The sequence below is a fragment of the Eublepharis macularius genome, chromosome 11 (assembly GCF_028583425.1).
Source record: "Eublepharis macularius isolate TG4126 chromosome 11, MPM_Emac_v1.0, whole genome shotgun sequence".
NCBI lineage: Eukaryota > Metazoa > Chordata > Lepidosauria > Squamata > Eublepharidae > Eublepharis > Eublepharis macularius.
Genome location: NC_072800.1, coordinates 60,862,448 through 60,882,942, shown reverse-complemented (window position 1 = coordinate 60,882,942; position 20,495 = coordinate 60,862,448). Strand labels below are relative to the sequence as shown.

General features: G+C 41.1%; 1 protein-coding gene across 2 annotated transcripts in view; it reads left to right on the top strand.

Annotated features, from left to right (window-relative positions):
- The window catches only part of PPP1R9A (protein phosphatase 1 regulatory subunit 9A), a 175,909-nt gene that overhangs the window by 133,819 nt on the left and 21,595 nt on the right, over window positions 1–20,495 (top strand). Inside the window, exons 11-15 of one of the 2 annotated variants that reach the window (XM_054991016.1) lie at window positions 637–808; window positions 12,083–12,240; window positions 12,707–12,998; window positions 16,505–16,586; window positions 16,680–16,757. In XM_054991016.1, coding sequence (XP_054846991.1) covers window positions 637–808; window positions 12,083–12,240; window positions 12,707–12,998; window positions 16,505–16,586; window positions 16,680–16,757 — 782 coding nt within the window. The remainder of the gene's footprint in view (window positions 1–636; window positions 809–12,082; window positions 12,241–12,706; window positions 12,999–16,504; window positions 16,587–16,679; window positions 16,758–20,495) is intronic. The other variant, XM_054991015.1, reaches the window with a different exon arrangement.

The window sequence follows — 20,495 nt, the reverse complement described above, 5'->3', positions numbered from 1 at the left end:
GAAAGACTAAGCCGCCATCGCAGCAGAGAGAATGTCCAAAGGCTGATCTCCGCCTCCCCCCCCCCCCCGGCCCAGTCCTCAAGCAGCACCCCAAAGTCAAAAAGGTGCCATTCAAGGTCGCTGCAGTCCTAATCTCCTTTTTTATTTTTGTTGTAATTCTTTATGTTTTAGCTGTCTAACATCATTTTGTGGATTTTATACTGCAAGAAGATTGTCTCCGTGTTGGATAAAAAGTATCATACTATCAATGTTATAAATAATTCAGTACATTTGAATTCTTAGGGTCTCAGTATGTGAAATGCAAATTGAGTTGGGGGTTTCCCCAACTCAACTCACATTTCACATCTGATCTGGGATGCACCTTAAAAACAGGGCCGGGGAATCAGCTCTGGAGCTTAGTGTGGCGCTGGGAGGAGTTTCAGATTCCCCCTCTTTCCACCCTGCGTTGTTTTCTAAAAAAAAATGGCTGCTGGGTGCGTGTGTTTGTCCTGTTGTGCATTCTGCATGGCTGTCCACATTTCACTTACTTTGTAAGAAGACTCTTAATAATTGTCTTTTCATTTGTGAGGGAGGAAATGGCTGCAATTTTTTAATTTAATTTAATTTTTTGTTAATATTGGAATGTGTTACTCCTAGATTAGAGAATTGGAAACAGAAGTTTTCAGGCTGCTGAAACAAAATGGGAGCCAAGTTAACAATAACAACAACATTTTTGAAAGGCAAACCTCTGTTGGAGACATTTCAAGAGGAGATGGAACAGAAACCCTGGATGCAGTGCAAGTGTCTGGCTTGGATACCTTAAATCAAGGTTTGTCTGAACCATCTGATAAGCTTGATAATGCTACCCTTTCTCTGTGATACAGTTGTAGTGATGTTGCAGTTTTCAATAACTATAACTGATATGGTAGCTATCATATGCAGTGTCATCTAATTGTAATACCTGTAGAATGTATACAAGTAACTGTATTCTATTCCATCTTACTTAAATTCCATTCAGCATTTACATTATGCTAATAAAAATATTAAGAAAGCGTGTGAGATCTCTTCTGCATCCATTATCTGTTTTTATTTACCCCTTGTATCAAGGCCCAGAACATCACAAATGGTTGCCTCAATTGGTTGTGACAATGGTTGTCACAATGGTTTGCACATGCTAGGTGTCCACGAGTCACCCGCTGAAAGGGTAGAGAGAGAAACAATTTGGAAGCCCCACTATATCTCTAGAATCTCCTCCTGTGGGATTCTCTTAAGTTTTCAGGGCTCAGGCAGACTGATCTCTCCCTTCCTCCACTTTTCCCCTTGAAATGACTCTGAGTGCCTCTTAACATTCCGTTCCTCCTGGAGTACATTTAGTCCTTACCGGACTCCTTGTTGTTTCTTGTTGGTTAATTTATGAAAGCCATATTCTTCTGTATGCCTGGTGAGTCTCTCAAATAGGTGAGGAGACCTCACTTATCTTTTGGTGGCCCTGTTGAGCAGCTTTCATCGGCCATACAGGGCCCAAACAGTTTTTTTATTAGATATAGGTTTGGATCTTAAGCAGTGCAAGCAGAATCACTCTAGGAGGAGGCAGATTTCCTGGTTTGTGTATGGGGCTCCAGTGAATAAATGAAGCCTTATGTGTGCAGGGGTGCCCTGCTTCATCTTAGCGATAATGTGCTCCTTGTCAATTTGCTGATTTGTCTATGGGATGACCATTCTCAAGATTTTGTACATCACTCTAAAATAGTAAGGCAGCTTCTTGTTTTGTGAATTCCGGATCAAAAATTGGCTTTCTGACTGTAACAATTACTTGACCAGAACTGCATATTTTAAAGGAATTTCCTTTAGTAATATTATTCATTATATACACTTTTGAAGATTAGAAATAATAGCCCGTTATCTAACAATCACCCTGTGCATGTTTGCAGAAGGAGCTGTAAAGGGGAGAAATCCTGATGATGTTTTTGGTAAGTGCTTCTCTGAAGCTGAGTGTTCTGATGTTTGGTGTGTGTAGAAGTCCATTGTGACAGTCAACTAGTACAGTGACCGTCCTTTCCGTTGTGGAACTCAGTGGCCCTGATACTGTTCATACATGTTTGTAGCTTAAAGTACCCGATACTTCTGTTGCTTAGCAGGACTGTGAAGACTCACATTAGTAAATATTATCTTTACTTACGGCTGAACTTTTATCTGGAAAGAGCAAACCTAGCCACTATCACATATGCCTTAATAACATCCAGCTTGGACTACTGGGACTGCCCTGGAAGATGATCCAGAAACTTCAAATGGTACAAACTGTAGCTGTTTGGATTTTGACTCAGATCTGCTTCAAAATAACATATAATGGCAATACTTCTTATGGTTGGAATATTTAAATTGCTTCACTGAAAGTACCTGAAGGCATCCCTATCACATTTGGCAGGTTCTGGAGTCCACCTAGGAGGCCTTCTTGTGCAGAAACTTGTGTTATCTGTGATTTGTTTGGTGGGCACTCAAGGGTGTATGTTTTCAGCTACTTTCTCCAAGCTGTGTGACTCTCTTCCCCTAGGAAGTCTGAGAGCTAAACCACACAAGATGAATTACACAAGGACGCTCAAGTGAAGGGAGACGCAATGTTAGCCTGGAAGCATAGTTTGAATTTCACCTCTCTTTACAGAGCCAGTTCCTCTGAGGGTTTGTTAATTTCAGATCTCTACAGAGAGGGCAAAGATTGCTCTTCAGAGGGTTTGTTAATTTCCTCTTTGCCTCCAGGAAGGCCCTGTCAATTATTAACAAACCCTCTGAAGAGTGATCTAGCCCAGTGGTTCTCAACCTGAGGCCATATGGCCCCCCAGGGAGCCCCAGGATATTCCAAGGGGGCCACAGGTAAAAATTGCATAAATGGGGGGCCACGGCACGAGACTAGGGGGCCACAGAGGGAAGTGAGAAGTGAAGAAAACAGAGAAGTGACCGAGAAAAGAAAACAGAAAAGACAGTGTGTGGGGTGCTGTTTCTTCATGCAAGTGTAACCCTGAGTCCACTAGGGGGAGCTAAAGAGCAGGGGTATAGCAGGGGTAAAGAGCAGGTTTGGTGTAGTGGTTAAGAGCATGGGACTCTAATCTGGAGAACCGGGTTTGATTCCCCACTCCTCCACGAAGCCAGTTGGGTGACCTTGGGTGAGTCACAGTTCTCTGGAGCTCTCTCAGCCCCACCCACCTCACAGGGTGATTGTTGTGGGGTAATAATAACACTTTGTAAACCGCTCTGAGTGGGCATTAAGTTGTCCTGAAGGGCGGTATATAAATCGAATGTTACTATTATTATATAAGGAAGAAAAAGCGCAATTTCCCCAGAGTTATTGGGAGGCCTGAAGGACTCCAGATTTTGTTTTAAACCTACATATTTGATATTCTAGGTATACCTTTATAAGGCTACCTTTATACCGGTAGGACAGGGGGGCCACAGGAAGGAAACAAAGTTGGAAGGGGGCCACGGTCGGAAAAAGGTTGAGAAACACTGATCTAGCCTGCTCTGTAGAGAGAGGTGAAATTAACAAACCCTCGCAGGAGTGATCTAGCCAGCTCTGTAGAAAGGTGAAATTAGAACTACCCTTCCTGGCTAACATTGTGTCTCCCTTCACTTGAGGGGCCTTGTGTAATTCGTCTTGTGTGGTTTAGCTCTGATTGTCCCCCCTTGTAGTCTGAAAGATCTTGAATTAAGTTGCTGTTTGCCTGAGGTATGAACCTTGTGTGTGGGTTTTTTGTTGTTGTTTTCAACTTACCTTGCTGCCTGTGTTGGGGGGGGGGAGGGTCTTGTTAGTTACCTGAATGCTTTTTATGAATTAGAAAGCTAGCACATAAATTAACTAAAACAAATGAATATCTTACGTTTTGATACATTAATGTAAATCGTGTATATGCATTTTACATGCTGAAAAATATTAACAGTTTGAAGTCATCAGTACTCTGTTAGGCTGATGTTCTTGTGTGCAAATAACTGTTCAATTTAAGTGGCAAGCCTGTGAGGAACCACAGGTAAAAGGATAATTTGGAACCCTCACAGCTTTTCCCACCCAAGGATTCTCAAAGCTTTTATCCCCTCTTTTTTTTTTTAACTGATACTCAGCTACTTTCAACAGTCCATCCCTCCTGGAACATATTTAGTTCTCATGAGGCCATCGTGCCTTGTCTTTTTTCTCCTCATAGGAAGTAGAGAGGAAGACACTTTTCTGTTAGAAAGTCATCAGTAGGAGGACTTAAAATAAACCCTTGCTTGATACTGTAGTCCCATTACATGTTGAGGGTCCCCTATTACTGCTTTTTATGGTTCAGTTCCACATTGGGAGATCTGGTAATGGCTCCTAAATGTAGATCGGACTTTGGTGTAGTGGTTAAGAGTGCCGGGACTCTAATCTGGAGAACTGAGTTTGATTCCCTGCTCCTCCATATGAAGCCAACTGAGTGACTTTAGCTCAGTCACAGCTTCTAGGAGCTGACTCAGCCCCACCCACCTCACAGGGTGATTGTTAAGGGAATAATAATAACATACTTTGTAAACCCCTTTGAGTGGGTATTAAGATATCCTGAAGAGCAGTATATAAACTGAATATTATTATTTAGCATATTATATGGCAAGTAAAGATCAGAATCAGGTCTCTGTTCTTTGTAGAAAATATTACTGAAGTGAAAAATTACAGTCAGAATGCAGAGTGGTGTGTTTGTGTGTGTGTGTGTGTGTGTGTGTGTGTGTGTGTGTGTGAGAGAGAGAGAGAGAGAGAGAGAGAGAGAGAGAGAGGCTGTTCCTCAGATGCTGTTCTATGTCCAAAAAAGTGCTTTGGGGTGACTTAGTGAAAGCACGTTAACAGCGCAAACCTATGTTGATAGATGCAGATGTTTGACCAGTCTCTGTATCAGGCATCTGAAGAAAACTTGATTCTCGAAAGCTTATGCTAAAATAAAATTGGTTAGTCTTAAAGGTGCTACTGGACTCTTTTTGATTTAACCTATGTTGAGTTACTCCGTTCTAAGCCTGATGTGAGAAATGTTATGTGTGCTCTGTAACACTTTTCTTTAGATTGAGTTTTAAAAGCAGTTAGGAAAAGGACACTTTTGGACAGGAAGTGCACACGTTTCTTTGTGTTGTTGGTTGGCATTTTCCCTTTGTGCATGTTTTCTCTGTATATCAACCTAACTGAAATATTCACGTGATGGGTTAAATTGGTATTAACGTTTCTATTACATTTGTTCTTGAATTCTCTTTTACTGTAACTAATTGTGTTAACATAATTGTCTTAGGAGAGGGCAAGAGGGCATTAACTCCTGAAGACAATTATGTTTAACACAGTAGTGCCCTCCTAAATTGAAATCCTCTGTCAGTACTCTTGGTGAGCTATTAAGGCTATTATTGTTTCCAACACCTTATGAAGATCTTATGGACTTAAGTAACCATAGTGACAACATCTCAGCTGGCTTCATCAAAATTATATTTGTGCTTTGATCCCTATTATTCCCCCCCCCCCACCCCTGGCCTAGTAATTTTACTTACATCCACCTCACTAGCAGGATCAAATTCTTCTTACATAAGGAAAGGGGAGAGCTGCCTGAATAAGGATGGTTATAATGCCTGGTTTTCATGAGACATATTTGCATTACATTACCACCATATTTTATACAAGCTTCACAGTGTGGTTGTTAAGTGGAACTCTCTTAATTCCACACAAACCAATGTGCAAGCTGAAAGGACTGAAGTTACAGAAGGACACACAGAGCTCCATCACGTGGTATAAACAGAAACTACACTATCACATATCACATAGTAAAAAAAAAACCCTCAAAGATAAATGAATGAGAAGTCAAAGAGAATTCCTTTTTTGAAAGAGGAAAAGAAAATAAGAGGAACCAGTTGCTATATCTAAAAAAGAAAATTTCATAAAAAGAAATTCTACCCTCCCTGTAATGACCCTACTTCACTGTCAACGTTTCTCTTAAAGAGTGCTGGAAATTGTAATTTTGTAATTGTTGTAAGGTGGCCCCTATGAGGGCAGAAAGGCAGGATATAATGTTTGTAAAATAAATAAATTGATGCTGGTGTGAGATTTCTATTCAAGGTTCCTCCTAAGTATTCTCCGCAGATCCCAGGGTTCTTTGAGGAGAGAAAATTACCGTTGAATCCTATTTGAATCTTTAGGGCGGATATACCCAAAACTTCCTTGCCTTGATGGAAGCTTCCTATAATGTACAGTACGTCACTGTGGTCCTTTAATGTGAACGATTGACAAAACTTAGTTGCTGTTCTTGCCTGTGCTGCTGAGTGCTCCTTGTGCCTTGGAAAAGGCCTAACAAAAAAGTGATACAATAAATGACTTTGCTGATTTTATACTAGTTCATGATTTTCTCCTGACATTAGTATTCTTATCAAGACTGCTGCTCTGAAATACTGAGCTCTTAGATGCTGCAGAAGGACCAAATCTCATTCAAACTATATGGATTAACTAGTTTGCAAGCCTTTTCAGTAACTGGTTTATCCATGGGGACTGCACAGTGCACACCTAAATAGCAGTGTCCCAATATCTCTGTTCCGTTACTCTGTCTTTTTCCAGCTTCAATCATTCTTGAAAAATCATGAGTCCTGGCCTGCAAGTATAACTTCTTTGAATGTTTTGCTGTGGAATTGTCTATTGAACTATCATCACCAACAAGCTTGTGATGTTAACATGAGCTATGCTACATTCATTCATTCATTTATGCTATTTATAGACTGCTTTCTTACTGAAACTCGAGGTGGGTTACACAGCATAGGTCAACACGATAAACTGCTCGGACATTCAATAAACATTCAATAAACAAAACAATAGGGTAAGGATTGCTGAAATTGAAAACAAGCAGAAATTTGATACTAAGCTGAAAATAATGCTGAAGTAAAGCATGAGCAAATTGACATGGCATATTACATGAGGAGGAACTATCCAAGAGGAGCATACTTACAGCAACAGGCAGCACACAGCAATATAGTCTACAGACCCTATCACTTTCTAGCACACCTCTCTGAACCATTTCCTTACAGCACAGTCCTATTACCTGTGTAAAAAAGCCCTTGTGAATAATTAATTTTTGCATAGTCTGTGGAAAGCCAGGAAAGTGAGTGCTTTCCTGGTCTCTTCTGGCAGCTAATTTCATAAGGTGGGGGCCGCCACAGAGAATGCACGTGTACAGGCACCTTTTGCTTTTGCCCATTTGTAGGGTGGCACCTTGATGCCTCCAGGATTTTCGTCTCATGGAGGCCCCCACTTTGATCTACATATGGTCTCAGCATGGGCCTAGAAATAGAAGATGTAGTCTGCATCAAACCAATATCAAATAATAGTGAGTCACACCAAGAGCATATTGGAATACAGGGCAGCTCATCCATCTATAACAACAACAACATTCGATTTATATACCGCCCTTCAGGATGACTTAACACCCACTCAGAGCGGTTTACAAAGTATGCCATTATTATCCCCAGAACAAAACACCCTGTAAAGTGGGTGGGGCTGAGAGAGCTAGAAGCTGTGACTGACCCAAGGTCACCCAGCTGGCTTCAAGTGGAGGAGTGAGGAATCAAACCCAGTTCTCCAGATTAGAGTCTCACGCTCTTAACCACTACACCAAACTGGCTCTCGCCAGTTTGCAAAGCCTATTCCAAGAGAGATTAAACTGGAGTGCTATCTTCCCAAGTGCTTTGGAGTCTCTTCCCTAAGTAATCTGACCCTAATGAATGACCCAGATTCCCAAAATAATACCCCCCCACACTTCTTAACAATTGTACAGAAAGACTTTGCCTTTCTCCAGGGCTTTTTTTCAGCGGGAACGCGGTGGAACAGAGTCCCGGGATCTCTTGAAAATGGTCACATGGCTGGTGGCCCCGCCCCCTGATCTCCAGACAGAGGGGAGTTTAGAGGACAAGACTATATGTCAGAAAAAGGAACGCCTTTGCTGATTATGGGGTCTTCACATGGATAGTGATTTGAGTAACAACCTGCAGAAGGCCCTGTTCAGATGAGCAAAGCTGCCATTCGTGGGCCATAGGGTAGATAATGAGAAACGAAGGCCATGAAGGCTTTGTATATGATAGCCAAAACCTTGAATAGAGCCCGGTAACTGATGGGAAACTAATGGAGTGACTTCAGAAAGCAGTGTAATATGCATGATTTGCCAAGCTCCTGATAATAATCCAATTGCCAAACTGGAGTCTTCTAGTTGATTTCAAGGGAAGACCTATGTATAGTAGTCTAATCTCAGTGTTACCATGGCATGGATCCAGGTGGCTAGATCAGCAGTGTCAAGGTAGTTTGTCTTCTTCTGGGCTAAACTGAGTTTGGAGAAGGCATTCTTTGCAGCTGGATCAACTTCCTTGTCTAGCATCAATGCTGGATTCAGTATGACCTCTAGTCTCTTAACTGAGTCTGCAAGGGTCAACTGAACTCCATCAGAAGTGGGGAGCATAGTGTCCTTCAATAATTTAGCATCCCAACCAGCATCACTTCCATCTCACCTGGGCTCAATTTCAATTTGTTCACCTTCAGCCATTTGACCACAGCTATCAGGCAGTGGGTAAGGATTCTACTACATCACCAGGGGATTTGGATAGTGAGATATAGAGCGGGGTGTCATCCACATATTGATGGCATCCAATTCCAAAGCTACAAATGATTTCTTCTAAAAGCTTTACATAGAGGTTGAATAACATGAAGGATAAAAATGTGCCCTGTGGAACTCTGCCAGATAGTTCCCTCAATGAAGATAGCTGGTTTCCAGTAACTACCCTTTGAGTCTGCTCCATGAGGAACGATTTAAACCAGTCCAAGGCACATCCCCTGAGACCTGCTTCTGCCTCCAAACACCTCAACAGGATGGCATGATCAAAGGTTGCAGGTAGATCCAGGAGGAGCAACAAAGAAGCAGATAGAAGTCATGAACTAAAGCCGTGAGAGCCACCTCTATCCCATAGTGCAGCCTGAAACCAGAAAGAAAAGGGTCCAGAGCACCAGATTTATCCAAAAAGACTGGGAAGTGGTTTGCTACATACTCTTAATCATTTTGCCAATTCTGTTCCCAATTTTCCCGTCAAATTGCCCATTCAATTTATTTATTTAAGGAGTTTGTATGTCACCTCTCCAGACCTGCTCGAGGCGACTCACAAGTGAAACAACAAAACAAAACCAATCAAGACAATAAAAAATCAATGAAACAGGTCAAAACAAGCTGAGCCAGTAGAATAATTTTTTAAAATTTATTTATGATTTCTTCCTCTCCCTCCCCCCTTTTCTCAGTCTATATCCTCTCCTTTTCCAGTGATGGAGCATACACTTCATACAAATAATAACATAAAACTAATTACCCTGTTTTCCCTATCCAGGAGAGCCTGATCTCATCAGATCTCAGAAGCTAAGCAGGGTTAGTAATTGGATGGGAGACCTCCAGCGAAGACCAGGGTTGCAGAGGCAAGCAATGGCAAACCACCTCTATTAGTCTCTTGCCATGAAAACCCCACCAGGGATCACCATAAGTCAAATATGACTTGAGGGCAAGATTTCATCTTTTTCCCTATCAAGAAGCTATTCCTTCATTACATGGGGATGGGATATTGCTTGCTGTGGTTAATAAGAACAAAGTGTCAGAGAAAGCAGCTTTGTTTTCCAGAAAAGGTCAAAGGATGGATTCATAAAATCAGTTTTCTGCCACTATATACTCCCTATACCATAGAATCTAGACGAAGGGTCATCTGTTAAGCCTAAATTCTTTGACCCAGTTAATAGAGCCCATTGCATGATCCAAGACTTGTTGATTGTACTTTTATTGTTGACTGCAGTGCTCCTTACTCCTGAGCCTTCCCAATGGCTTCGTTGACCTGAGGCCTTTTCATACACTCACCTCGCTCCTGGTTTTTTTAAAAGTGAAAGCTCACTTACTTGGCCTGGTTTTGTTTGATTCATTATGTATGCACTTCTGTCTCTCTGTTGGATTTCTCTCTGATATTAATTGTCTGCACAACTCCTTCCCCCTCCCATTGGAAAGAGAGTTCTGATTAGAAGAAAGAGCCTCTGAAAATGCTTACCTTATTGCATGCCATTTGTTTTGCACAAGTATTAAACTGCTAAAGCAACCAGTAGCCAACATCCTGCCAGAGAATCTCTCCCTCTCTTCTCACAATTGTAGCATATACAAGTTCTGGCTAGAGCCATCTTGTTCTAAGATATCAAGGCAGTATTTACCTGATCACTAAAGCCAGAATCTGTTGTGAAGGTTTATGGGATCTCCTCATGGTACAGGTGCTGAGCCTTGATCATCCATTTTGCATTTTTTGTGAGAGTAATCCTAATTGCTGTGATTGTAAGCAGAGTGATCTATAATTACACTGTGTAGCAGAGATGACTTGAGGTTCAAGTCATACAGAAAACTTTAGTTTACATGTGTATAGTAGGGTTGCCAACTCCACCTTCCAAAGCAGCCATTCCCCCCAGGTCCCTTTGTCTTTCCTCGTAGGTCTTGGTCTCCAGGTCCCTGATTATCCTGGTTGCTCTCCTCTGCACCTACTCCAGTTTGTATCCTTTTTGAAGTGAGGCCTCCAGAACTGCACACAATAACTCCAGGTGGGGCCTGATAGGGAGCAGTGTAGTTGTCTGATAGTGAAATCCTAAGCAGAGTTATACCAGTCTAAGTCCATTGATTTCAGTGGGCTTAGACTGGAGTAACTCTGCATAAGATTTCACTGTGAATCTAGAAATTGAGGACTCCTTGCATTTGTAGCATTTTGTCTCTGCGATAGATATTGCAGCAGTAAAAAGCTGCTGGATATAAATGGAATAGATGTAAGCTGAGGGATCACACAGGGAATTAACATCACTGTAGATTTGTTTACTCAGATTTAGAATTTATGTTTCCAAGATCAAGATTAGCTCAGTTCCTAAAACGATAATTCTGGGAAACCTTTGACAAATCAAGACAAATAGATGAAGATTTCCTTTCTTGCTGTATGCCTATCTCATCAACTGCAGATATGTGAGCTTGGTTGGATTAGTAAAGAAATGGGTATTAAATGGGTATTGCTTTGCAATCCAGGGTGAGCATTCTGTAAGCAAGTAAATTCGGTTCTCTGATCTCCATTTCAAAACCTACTAAGGTGGCTGTTCAAAAATTATCCCCAAATAGCTGGGGAAGAAAATTCTGCCTTAGTCAACATGTGTAATTCTTAAACATTTAGTTGCTTTTTAGATTTGATACTTTAGATCTGATGTTTTTGTAGCTTGATGCAGGGAAGGAGACAACATAAGGCAGAATACTTAACACAAAGATTTATTCTTCTGTCCTCCTTACAGTCTCTGCTATACTTTCTCCTCCATCTTTCATTTCCCCTTCTGCTTTTACTTATCAAGATGATTAAGGGATTGGAGCACCTTTTGTCAGGCTATGGATGACAGGATATGGCAGACAGATCCCTGGATCATTACAGCAAGACACAGGCCCTTGGTTAAAGGAATCAGATCTTTTCCATATGCACAGGTCCATAAGTTTGCTTAGAAGCAAGGATGCATCTGAGCAGTACAACTTCCTTGAAAGGAATAGAGGCTTAAGGAAAATACAGATCTAAAATACTCAAACATTTCCCGCCTCCCTAACCCACAGTTTTGAGCAGGAAAAGTCTGGGAACCTTTTGCTTATACATCAGCTAGACAAGATAGAAAGGAACGTTAACATTTCAGACATCCAAGGTCATTTCGATGAGCTTCAGAGAAATGCCCAGCTTCAAAGAAATACATGAATTGCACAGCTGTGTTCTTAGGCAGAGAAGAAGGGCAACGAAAGTGATGCATATAACATTGGTAATGTGAAATCAAATCACAGTATTTGACAATTAGCATTCCCTAGAACCATGACATAGCTGGAGGGTACAGACATACATGACACCTTTCCTATGGGGAAAGGCTGATCAGTCTAGGACTAAAATAAGTGTGTGGCACCTCACCAGTCTTGCATACAAACAAGCTGGATGTGTGTTTCTGTATACAGAAATGCAGACCATGTCCCCAGATACTAGAATGTTTAAATGGATCCAGTGATTTCATAGCCATTTCCCCCCACAGATTTTAATGAAGCCGTCCCTGAGACAGACAGACTGGACTCTAAAGCACTGAAGACTCGAGTGCAGCTTTCAGTTAAGAACAAAAGGTCACGACCAACTAGAACAAGACTATATGACAGCATCAGCTCTACAGATGGAGAAGATAGCCTTGAAAGAAAGGTGACGAGTATTTTCTTCTTCAGTCACTACCTTTTCACTTGGTTGCCCGAGTGTCTTTGTTTTAGCACAGGCAATATTGCTCATCTCTGATAGTATGTTATAATGAAGAAGTGTTTGGGCTTTTTTACTTGGAAGCAAACGTCTCTTTTCTTGCAGCAGTTCCAAGGTTTTTGTTTTCATTTTGTGTGCCTTATAACAGAGCATATATTGTGGAGATCTTTTTCTAGCTGTGCTGTTATTTTAACAACAACAAAATGACACATTGTGCTGAGCAGGTAACCTCCTTTTGGTTCAGAGAAATTATATCTATGTCTTGCCATAGAAAATGTGAACAATTGAAATGAAAGAAAATTAACAGTGTGAATTCTTGGGACAGGAGCTGGAACAGACTTGAATGTTCAAAGTAACTTTGTGCTGCTTGTTTCTTGTATGGCATAATCTCCTTCATAATCTCTTGTATCAACAGCCTTCGCACAGTCATGGTAGTCCTATGCACATTACAAAATCGCCTCTGCCCATGTGTATGAGAGCATCCTCACCAGCATCAGATTCTGGTGCTTCTTCCCTTTCCCCTGTGGCTAGCAGTGCATCATTTACATTTGACAACCTAGCTGGAACTCAGGATGAAGGACCACAGTACGCAAGTGTTGGTTGTTCCCATGGAGATACTCCACTCTCCTCTCCTTCGAAGTCCTGCCAGAGCTATGAACATTCTCCTGTGCATCAACCAGCCTGCAAGAGTACCTTCCATGGCAAAGGTATATGATTTGAAAGAGCCTCTGCATCACTTTTTCTCCCCAAATGCAAGTATTTCATTAGTACCTACCTACTCAAGGGACCCACCGAAAACTTTTAAAATGTACTTTCTAGTTTCCTAATTTTTTATTTGTCTTTCTGAATGTTAAAATCAAAATTATGCTTGCTAGATTGTTTTTCAATCTTGGGCTTTTAAATTAAACACATCTGGAATTATAGAAATGACCTGTATGCAGTAGTAAAGTGGGTAGTTTGCCTCTATCTTAAGAGCAGTAAACCCAGGCCAGCCACAGAGAAGGTAGCTTAGCATCAAAGAAAAGTTTGCAACAACCATTTGAAATAGATTTGGAAAGTCTGGTTTCAAACAACCATGTTTCCTATTAATAGTTATCTCCCACAGGTTTGCCCTTAGTGTTTCAAAAACCTTTCTGTATCCATACCCCAGGGAAGGCTTCGTGTGTGCTACAGAAATAGCATGCAGTTAAAACAGAACTTGTTTCCAGACCCTTTTGAGGTTTATGTAAAAGCCTGAAAGACTGCCCCCACCCCCGCTTCCCTACTTCACGCACAGATGTTCAGACTGCAGTGGAGGAACTTTGCAATAAAGTTTCCATGACATTCAGGAATGACTTGTTAGGTGATGTTGACCAGGTTGCTGTCAAAAAGACCCAGTGCAGAGGAAGAGCTGACTATGCACTTCCGTGGAATCTGGCCGGCATGTCTGTAGGCTTATGTGCACATGCATTGGGATGTTGAGAATTATAGTCGAGATGTCAGTGCAGCAGTCACTACACAGGAGTAAGTGTTATAAAGAACGTAAGAAGAGCACTGATGGATCAGACCAGCGGTCCATCAAGTCCAGCATCCTGTCTCACACAGTGGCCAACCAGTTATTCTGGAGGGTCAGTCAAACAGGGCGTAGAGGTGGAGGCCTTCCCTGCTTTGCCCCTGGCTCTAATATTCAGATGTTTACTGCCTCTGAATGTGGAGGGTCCCTTTAGTCACCTTGGCTAGTAGCCAGTGATGGATCTATCCTCTATGAATTTATCTGAATGGATTTGAGTCCAGTGGTACCTTAGAGACCAACAAGATTGTCAGAGCAGGACCTTTGAAGAATCAAAGCTCCCTTCTTCAGATATTATTTATTGTTGAATTATTTATTGTTGAACAAAGAAGCACTTCCTTTTGCCCGTCCTGAATCTACGTCAACTTCATTGGGTGCCCCCTGTCTCTGTCATAATTTTATAAATCTCTATTGTGTCCTTCCTTAGTCATTTCTGTTCTAAAGTTTTCTAAATAGACTCTTCAGCCTTTTTGCATATGAAAGGTGCTCATAGGTAAGGTAATCCAACCTCTCCCATCATCTTGGCTGCCCTCTTCTTTACTTTTTCCAGCTCTACGATGTCTTTTTTGAGATACAGCAACCCAAACTGCACACAATATTCCAGATGAGCCCATGCCATGGATCTATGCGGGGCATTATAATATTGGTCATTTTATTTTCAGTTCCTTTCTTAATAATTCCCGTCATAGAATTTGCCTTTTCTGCCGCTGCAGCACACATTTATTCCAAATCAGCGGCTTCATCTGTGTGCCAGGGTCCCAGTGGAGCTTCTTCCAACATAAAAATGTACAGATTCGTTTTAGTGGAGGAGAGGAGAGGTGTCTGTAACTCCATTCGCGCTTGTCTCAAAGCCCATAGAGTTGGTGCAGCCATGCATCCATATATTGGATATTACGTGGAAGAGGATTACTATGTAGCCCAGTCCTCTCCACTTCCTCTCCATAGTTCCTCTCCACTTCCCATGATTTGATGAGTAATGCAGATTGAGCCTGTGCAGGTTGTTCTCCACATCAATTACAGAAATAAGATATTTTTTCTCTCTGTTGTTTTGTCGCTCTTTTGTGGGTTAGGTTTACTGGGTCTTCTAAAAAAAGAAGAGTCGGACAAATAGGAAAGGTTTTAATTTTTTTAAAATAATCAGCATGATCTTCACAGAAACAGCTGATTTATCTGTTTCACAAAGTGATAAATGTAGAAAGGAATATACAGAATGACCTGGTACAACAAGGAATGGTTTCCTCTGCACATAATTGTTGTGCTGTAGCAGTCATTTGCCACTCATGTCTACACAGGAAAATCCCATTGCAAGTGATTGTTATAGTGCAACAAGAGCACAAAATTCAAACCTATGTGGATATAGCCAGTCTTAGGTGGATATGTTTTTCTGAAGATAGACAGGAACCAAGAGCAACTGCTGAAATGAATAAATGGCTAATTGTTCACCTTTAGCCAGGTGCACTGAAACCTTCAGAAGCCTCACAAAATTAATCCTCCTTTCAATCTCCATTCATAACATGTTTAGGATGCCTGTTACAAATACACAGTTTTATTCAGCAGTAGCGATGAGATGCTTTGGAGTTGTTTTCTTGCCCTTGTAATTTCTTTCATTGCTTCCTCTGTTTCTCAAGGCATTTCCTCCATGTTTTCTCGAAAAATTTACAATAGAACTGTTACTATTTGGTCCTTTGCATAGAATTGCCAAGAGATAATATCCCTTACGTAAAAATAGGCATTCTCTGTACTTTATTTAAAAAATGGGCCACTATTTCAAATTGGTGTAGAAGGAGCAATGTAATTAATTATTTTAGTAGCCATGGCCCGTGACTCACGTTTTATAATTATTTTGGTCTCTGTATTTTCTCTTTTGCTACTCAGGCACATGCAATTTGTTTTCTTCCATTTATCTTGGACTTCCTTGCTCTATATAATAAAACTATGTATGAAAGTAAATATCAAATTAGAAAACTATTCACAGCCCTTTATTTGGGATTTATTGGTGGTAAATAGGCTAAATGTTGGGAACAACATGAAGAAGTTGAGGTGGAGAAAGAACCTGTTATGATTGTGAGAAAAATCTATAATGAAATAATGCCCAGGACTGTAGTCAAAAGAAAGCATAATATTCTTGGAAAGAAAAATCTGGCACATAAGTAGTTTTCTTTTAATTGTTTAAAAATAAAAAGTGATCCTACTGCCAAAGAGGCAAGCTACTCTTGAGGATCTGGTTGCTTGTCTCTTCAGCAGTCAAAAGAATTGTGACAAAAAAAATCAAAGGAATTTTCAACTGTGCACTTACAGTGCTTTTAATCACAGCCTTTCTGTGAGTGGTAGGAAGGATCCAAGATTTTTCCAGCTTTTTCCAGCTGCAGTTATCCCCCTCCCTTCCCACTACAACCTACACTGTTCCAAGTGGTCTTACAACAACATTTTTAATGGCATGTGGAGTTGCAGAAAATTGATTCCATTCTGCTAACAGAGTTCCACCTTTGGGTTTCTTTAGATCGAACCGAAGGTCTTTTTCCTGTATCCAGACCATACTTTACAGTCATAATGTCAATGAAAGCATCTGATTTTAAGAATGTAGAAATTTCTGGGGGCGTAATGAGTGCTGGAATATTAATAATGATCATGAACTGTGTTTGTCCATATGCAAATATGTCCTAGATGGTGCCATAGGTATTCAATCATCAAAAGCGACCAGCTTGGGGCTTCCAAGACCAATAAAACCAAAGTTTGGGAACCTGGGGTAAGGACCTAAAAATCTTGATTCTCATTCATAAGATACCCAGTTAAATCCCTTTTTGAATTATGTAGCATATTGACTGTCTTAATATTATAGGACTCGGTTGAGGAAGAGTGCTAACAAGGGCAAGAAACGAAGAGATAAAGAAGCAGTTAGGGTCTCTATTGGCTGCAGGTATGGAACAGATTCAGGCCAGAATATTTTATTGTTATGAACTTATATTTTACCTTTCATGGGGCAAAATGGCTTTGATTATCTCATTCATGGTGTAGATCACTAGTTGTTCTGCTTTAGAGATGGGAGACTGGCATCCTGATCCGCATACTCAAAATGTGCATCCCCCTGATGTACATCCCCCCTGATGGCTCTTATTTCGATGTAACTGTGCATGGGATTGCAGTTCATAGCAGAAAAGAAACAGACTCTCATAGATTAAGATCTGCACTCCTGCCTTCCTCGCCGAGAACTGTACTGAAACAGGCTCTCCAATTTGGTTTAGATTAGAGATATAAACAGCGCTGAAGCCATGCAGTAGAGTGGTACCATTTAATACTGTGCTGTTGACTTGAGGTACACTAGACAAAAAAAAGTCTGGCCATCATAAGTTGCTGGAAAGTACTGTTTTTTCCCCATGAGAAATGGGTTAAAAGGGCCAAAGGCTAATTCCTTGATGTACTTCCCCAGGTATGATTAAACAGTGAATGAAACTCGGCATTCATTTCAACTTCCTATCAGTCAGCAGTGTCTGCTTTGGATAAGAGACTCTCTTGTTTAGTGCAGTCCAATTTAATGTGCTAATTCAATGCAAGGCATTGGTTACTGTTTAACTGTTCCAGCTCTTATGGCTAGTTCCTTGCTTTCTGTGGAGGATTTACTTCTGGTGATCCGTGAAGATATTCTCACTGCAGTATGAGGCTGAATAAACTGTAGGGAAACACTGATTTCTTGACAGCATCCCATTGCAAACCATGATTCCATTAGAACAACTGATTGGTGTAGAATTAATCATGTTGTCAGTTAGATGCCTAGTGTGTTGTTTTTGCGCTTGTTGAAATATTCATATTGATTTGAAGGGAACACTTTTCCATGGGTACACAAAGAAAACCCTTTCAATGGAAATGCTACAAGTTCAACTGTCGTGCAAGGAATAATTCTGGTCCTGTAGCAAAAACAAAAGTGTAGCACGTCATTTCACATACACAACACTTTTGTTCTTCCATAGAATAAATGAGATCTAGTGTGAATTACAAATTAAGATGTCTTCAATTTGACTCTCGCTTGTACTGTTAACTCTCTAGGGAGCCCTGTGCAAGCCACTGCCACTCACTTAGCCCTTCTGCATCCCTCCCCCAGTCTTCAGGACACAGTTTGGTGTAGTGGTTAAGAGCGGCAGGACTCTAAGCTGGAGAACTGGGTTTGATTCCCCACTCCTCCACTTGAAGCCTGCTGGGTGACCTTGGGTCAGTCAACAGCTTCTAGGAGCTCTCTCAGCCCCACCCAACTCACAGGGTGATTGTTGTGGGGATAATAATAACATACTTTGTAAATCACTCTTAGTGGGTATTAAGTTATCCTGAAGGGCAGTATATAAATCAAATGTTGTTGTTATATAATACTGACATACTTTACAGGGATGTTGCAAGGAATTCAATAAGATAATGTGTATGAAGTGCACTCAAAAGTACTATAGAAATGTCTTTTCTGACTTTAAAGCTTTTTTCTTCTGTCCTTCAAGGACATCCCCCTCCCATTCAAGGCCCTTTTCTGTGGATCAGAGGGAAAGGCACTTATTTCCATAACACCCTGCTGCACCAGCAACCTCTTGCCCACAATGTTCAACTGGAAAAGCCCTCAAGTGGGAGAAGGAAGGAGCCCCTCCTCCCTTTGCTGCCCTTCACCAATTGATAATCAGCACCATATTTCCTCTGCATGCTAAAGTTCCACTTAGGTACCTGACTAATAGCTACCAATAAATCTAACTTCTATGAATTTGTATGATTCCCTTTTAAAACCACCTAAGGCAGTAGTCCATTACCCTGTCTAGTGACAGAAAATTTCATAAGCTTAATTATATATTGTACAAAAAACTCCTTTTTTCTGCACTGACATTTACTAACTTTAAATAGAACCTTTCTCCTCTTTCCTCCACCTTCTAGAAAAAAGGATGGTAACATCTGCATTTTGCAGGTGTTTCCTCACAGAAAATTATGAGCCTGGTTTTATTTATTTATTTGAGGCCTTTTTAACCCTCCCAAATTCAAGACAGATTACAGTGTTATTTATAAGGCATATCAGATTAAATCTGGCAATTAAAAACACAAAGCACGTTAAAACCCCATCCAGCCAGTTAAAGCATGCACATCTTGGCCACAAAAAATTACTCATTTGGATAGAGGCCGTTTTCACACTGCTTACTGGCCATGGAACATCGCACCAAGCTCCTGGAACAACAGCATCTTCGTGGCGTGATTTGACATGAGAATTCGCGTGAAATTGCTCCAGGAAGACGCTGTTGTTCCGGGAGCTTGGCATGATGTTCCATGGCCAGTAAGCAGTGTGAAAATGGCCAGACTCTTCTAAGTGACTCCAGCTTGCAGGTGGCTCCAGAAGATCAGCAATGAGGGTGCCTTCCTGACACATTCAGGATGGCTGTTCTACAGTATGGAACCACTGCAGAAAAAGCTCTGTTTGGGGCAGAAGATGACTGCATCTGCCTACCAGTTGGCGCTTTAAGCAGGCCTTGATCTGAGAAATGGCATTTCTTTATTGTATATTGTAAAAGGCAGTCTTACAGAAATGAGGGTCCAAGGCCATGAAGAGATGTACAGGTAATAATCTGAAAATTGAATTGGACCAACGCTCTTGAAACCAGTGCAGCAAGCAAATTCCAACCAACACCCGCAAATGAGCGTTCTGTACCAGTGTAACTTTGCCCTTCAGAAGGATAAGTCGTTATCACTATATCCTCCAGGATTTCAGCCTTGCCGACCAGTATTACCTCCATCTTGTTGGGATTCAGTATCAGCAAATTTATCCTCAGACTGCAGCTGACATGCATTGGCCCAGTACAGTTGACCATTGCTGCCTGTGGTGGTTTAGACAAAAAAGATGTGTAGTTAAGTCTCATTGGCATACTGATGATATTCTACTCTGAAGCAGTGGATAATTTCCCACAAGGGCTTCACATAAAGATTTTAAAAACCCTGTGGATAATACAGAGCTCTGCAGCTCACTGTGAGGAAGATCTCACCCAGTTCTGACTCCCCAGCTACAATTCTCTGGAGAAAGCTGACAGATGATTTGAACCACTGCTATACCATGCCTCTCAAACCTGTCTCTAATTCAAAATACTTCAGCAACGTCAAGTGATTTATCACATCAAAGGCTGCAGATAAATGTAATGACAGTAGAAGGGAGGCTGAATCTTTTTTTAAAAAAAATTATAAATTTTATATAGAAAAAGAGATAGAAATAACAATTGAAAGTGCATAGAATCTTATACAAAGTACATTGGGCTACATCAGAGAGAGTATATAGAGTATATAGTAATAGATTTGAGCTGCATGAAAGATATAATCAGAAAATATAACATAACTGAACATCATACTTTTACTCATCTCCCTCACAAAGGGAGTCGAGTAAAAGCAGCCTGTGCTTAAACTAAGGTCATCTACCAAGGTAGCTAATGCCATGGCTGTAATGCAGTCCGGCCTGAAGCCAGATTGAAAAGGATCAAGGGCAGATGTTCCATCCAGGAAGCCCTGAAGTTTCTCTGCCATTCTCCCTTTCAGTCCCATCGTTCTTATCTGCCGTAGTTTTCTTCAGGGGAGAGGGTGAATAACTGCTTCCTACCTTTGTTTTGTGAGCTGCTTGCAGTATTCATTGCTGGTTCCAGTGCCTTCTGCTGGCCCA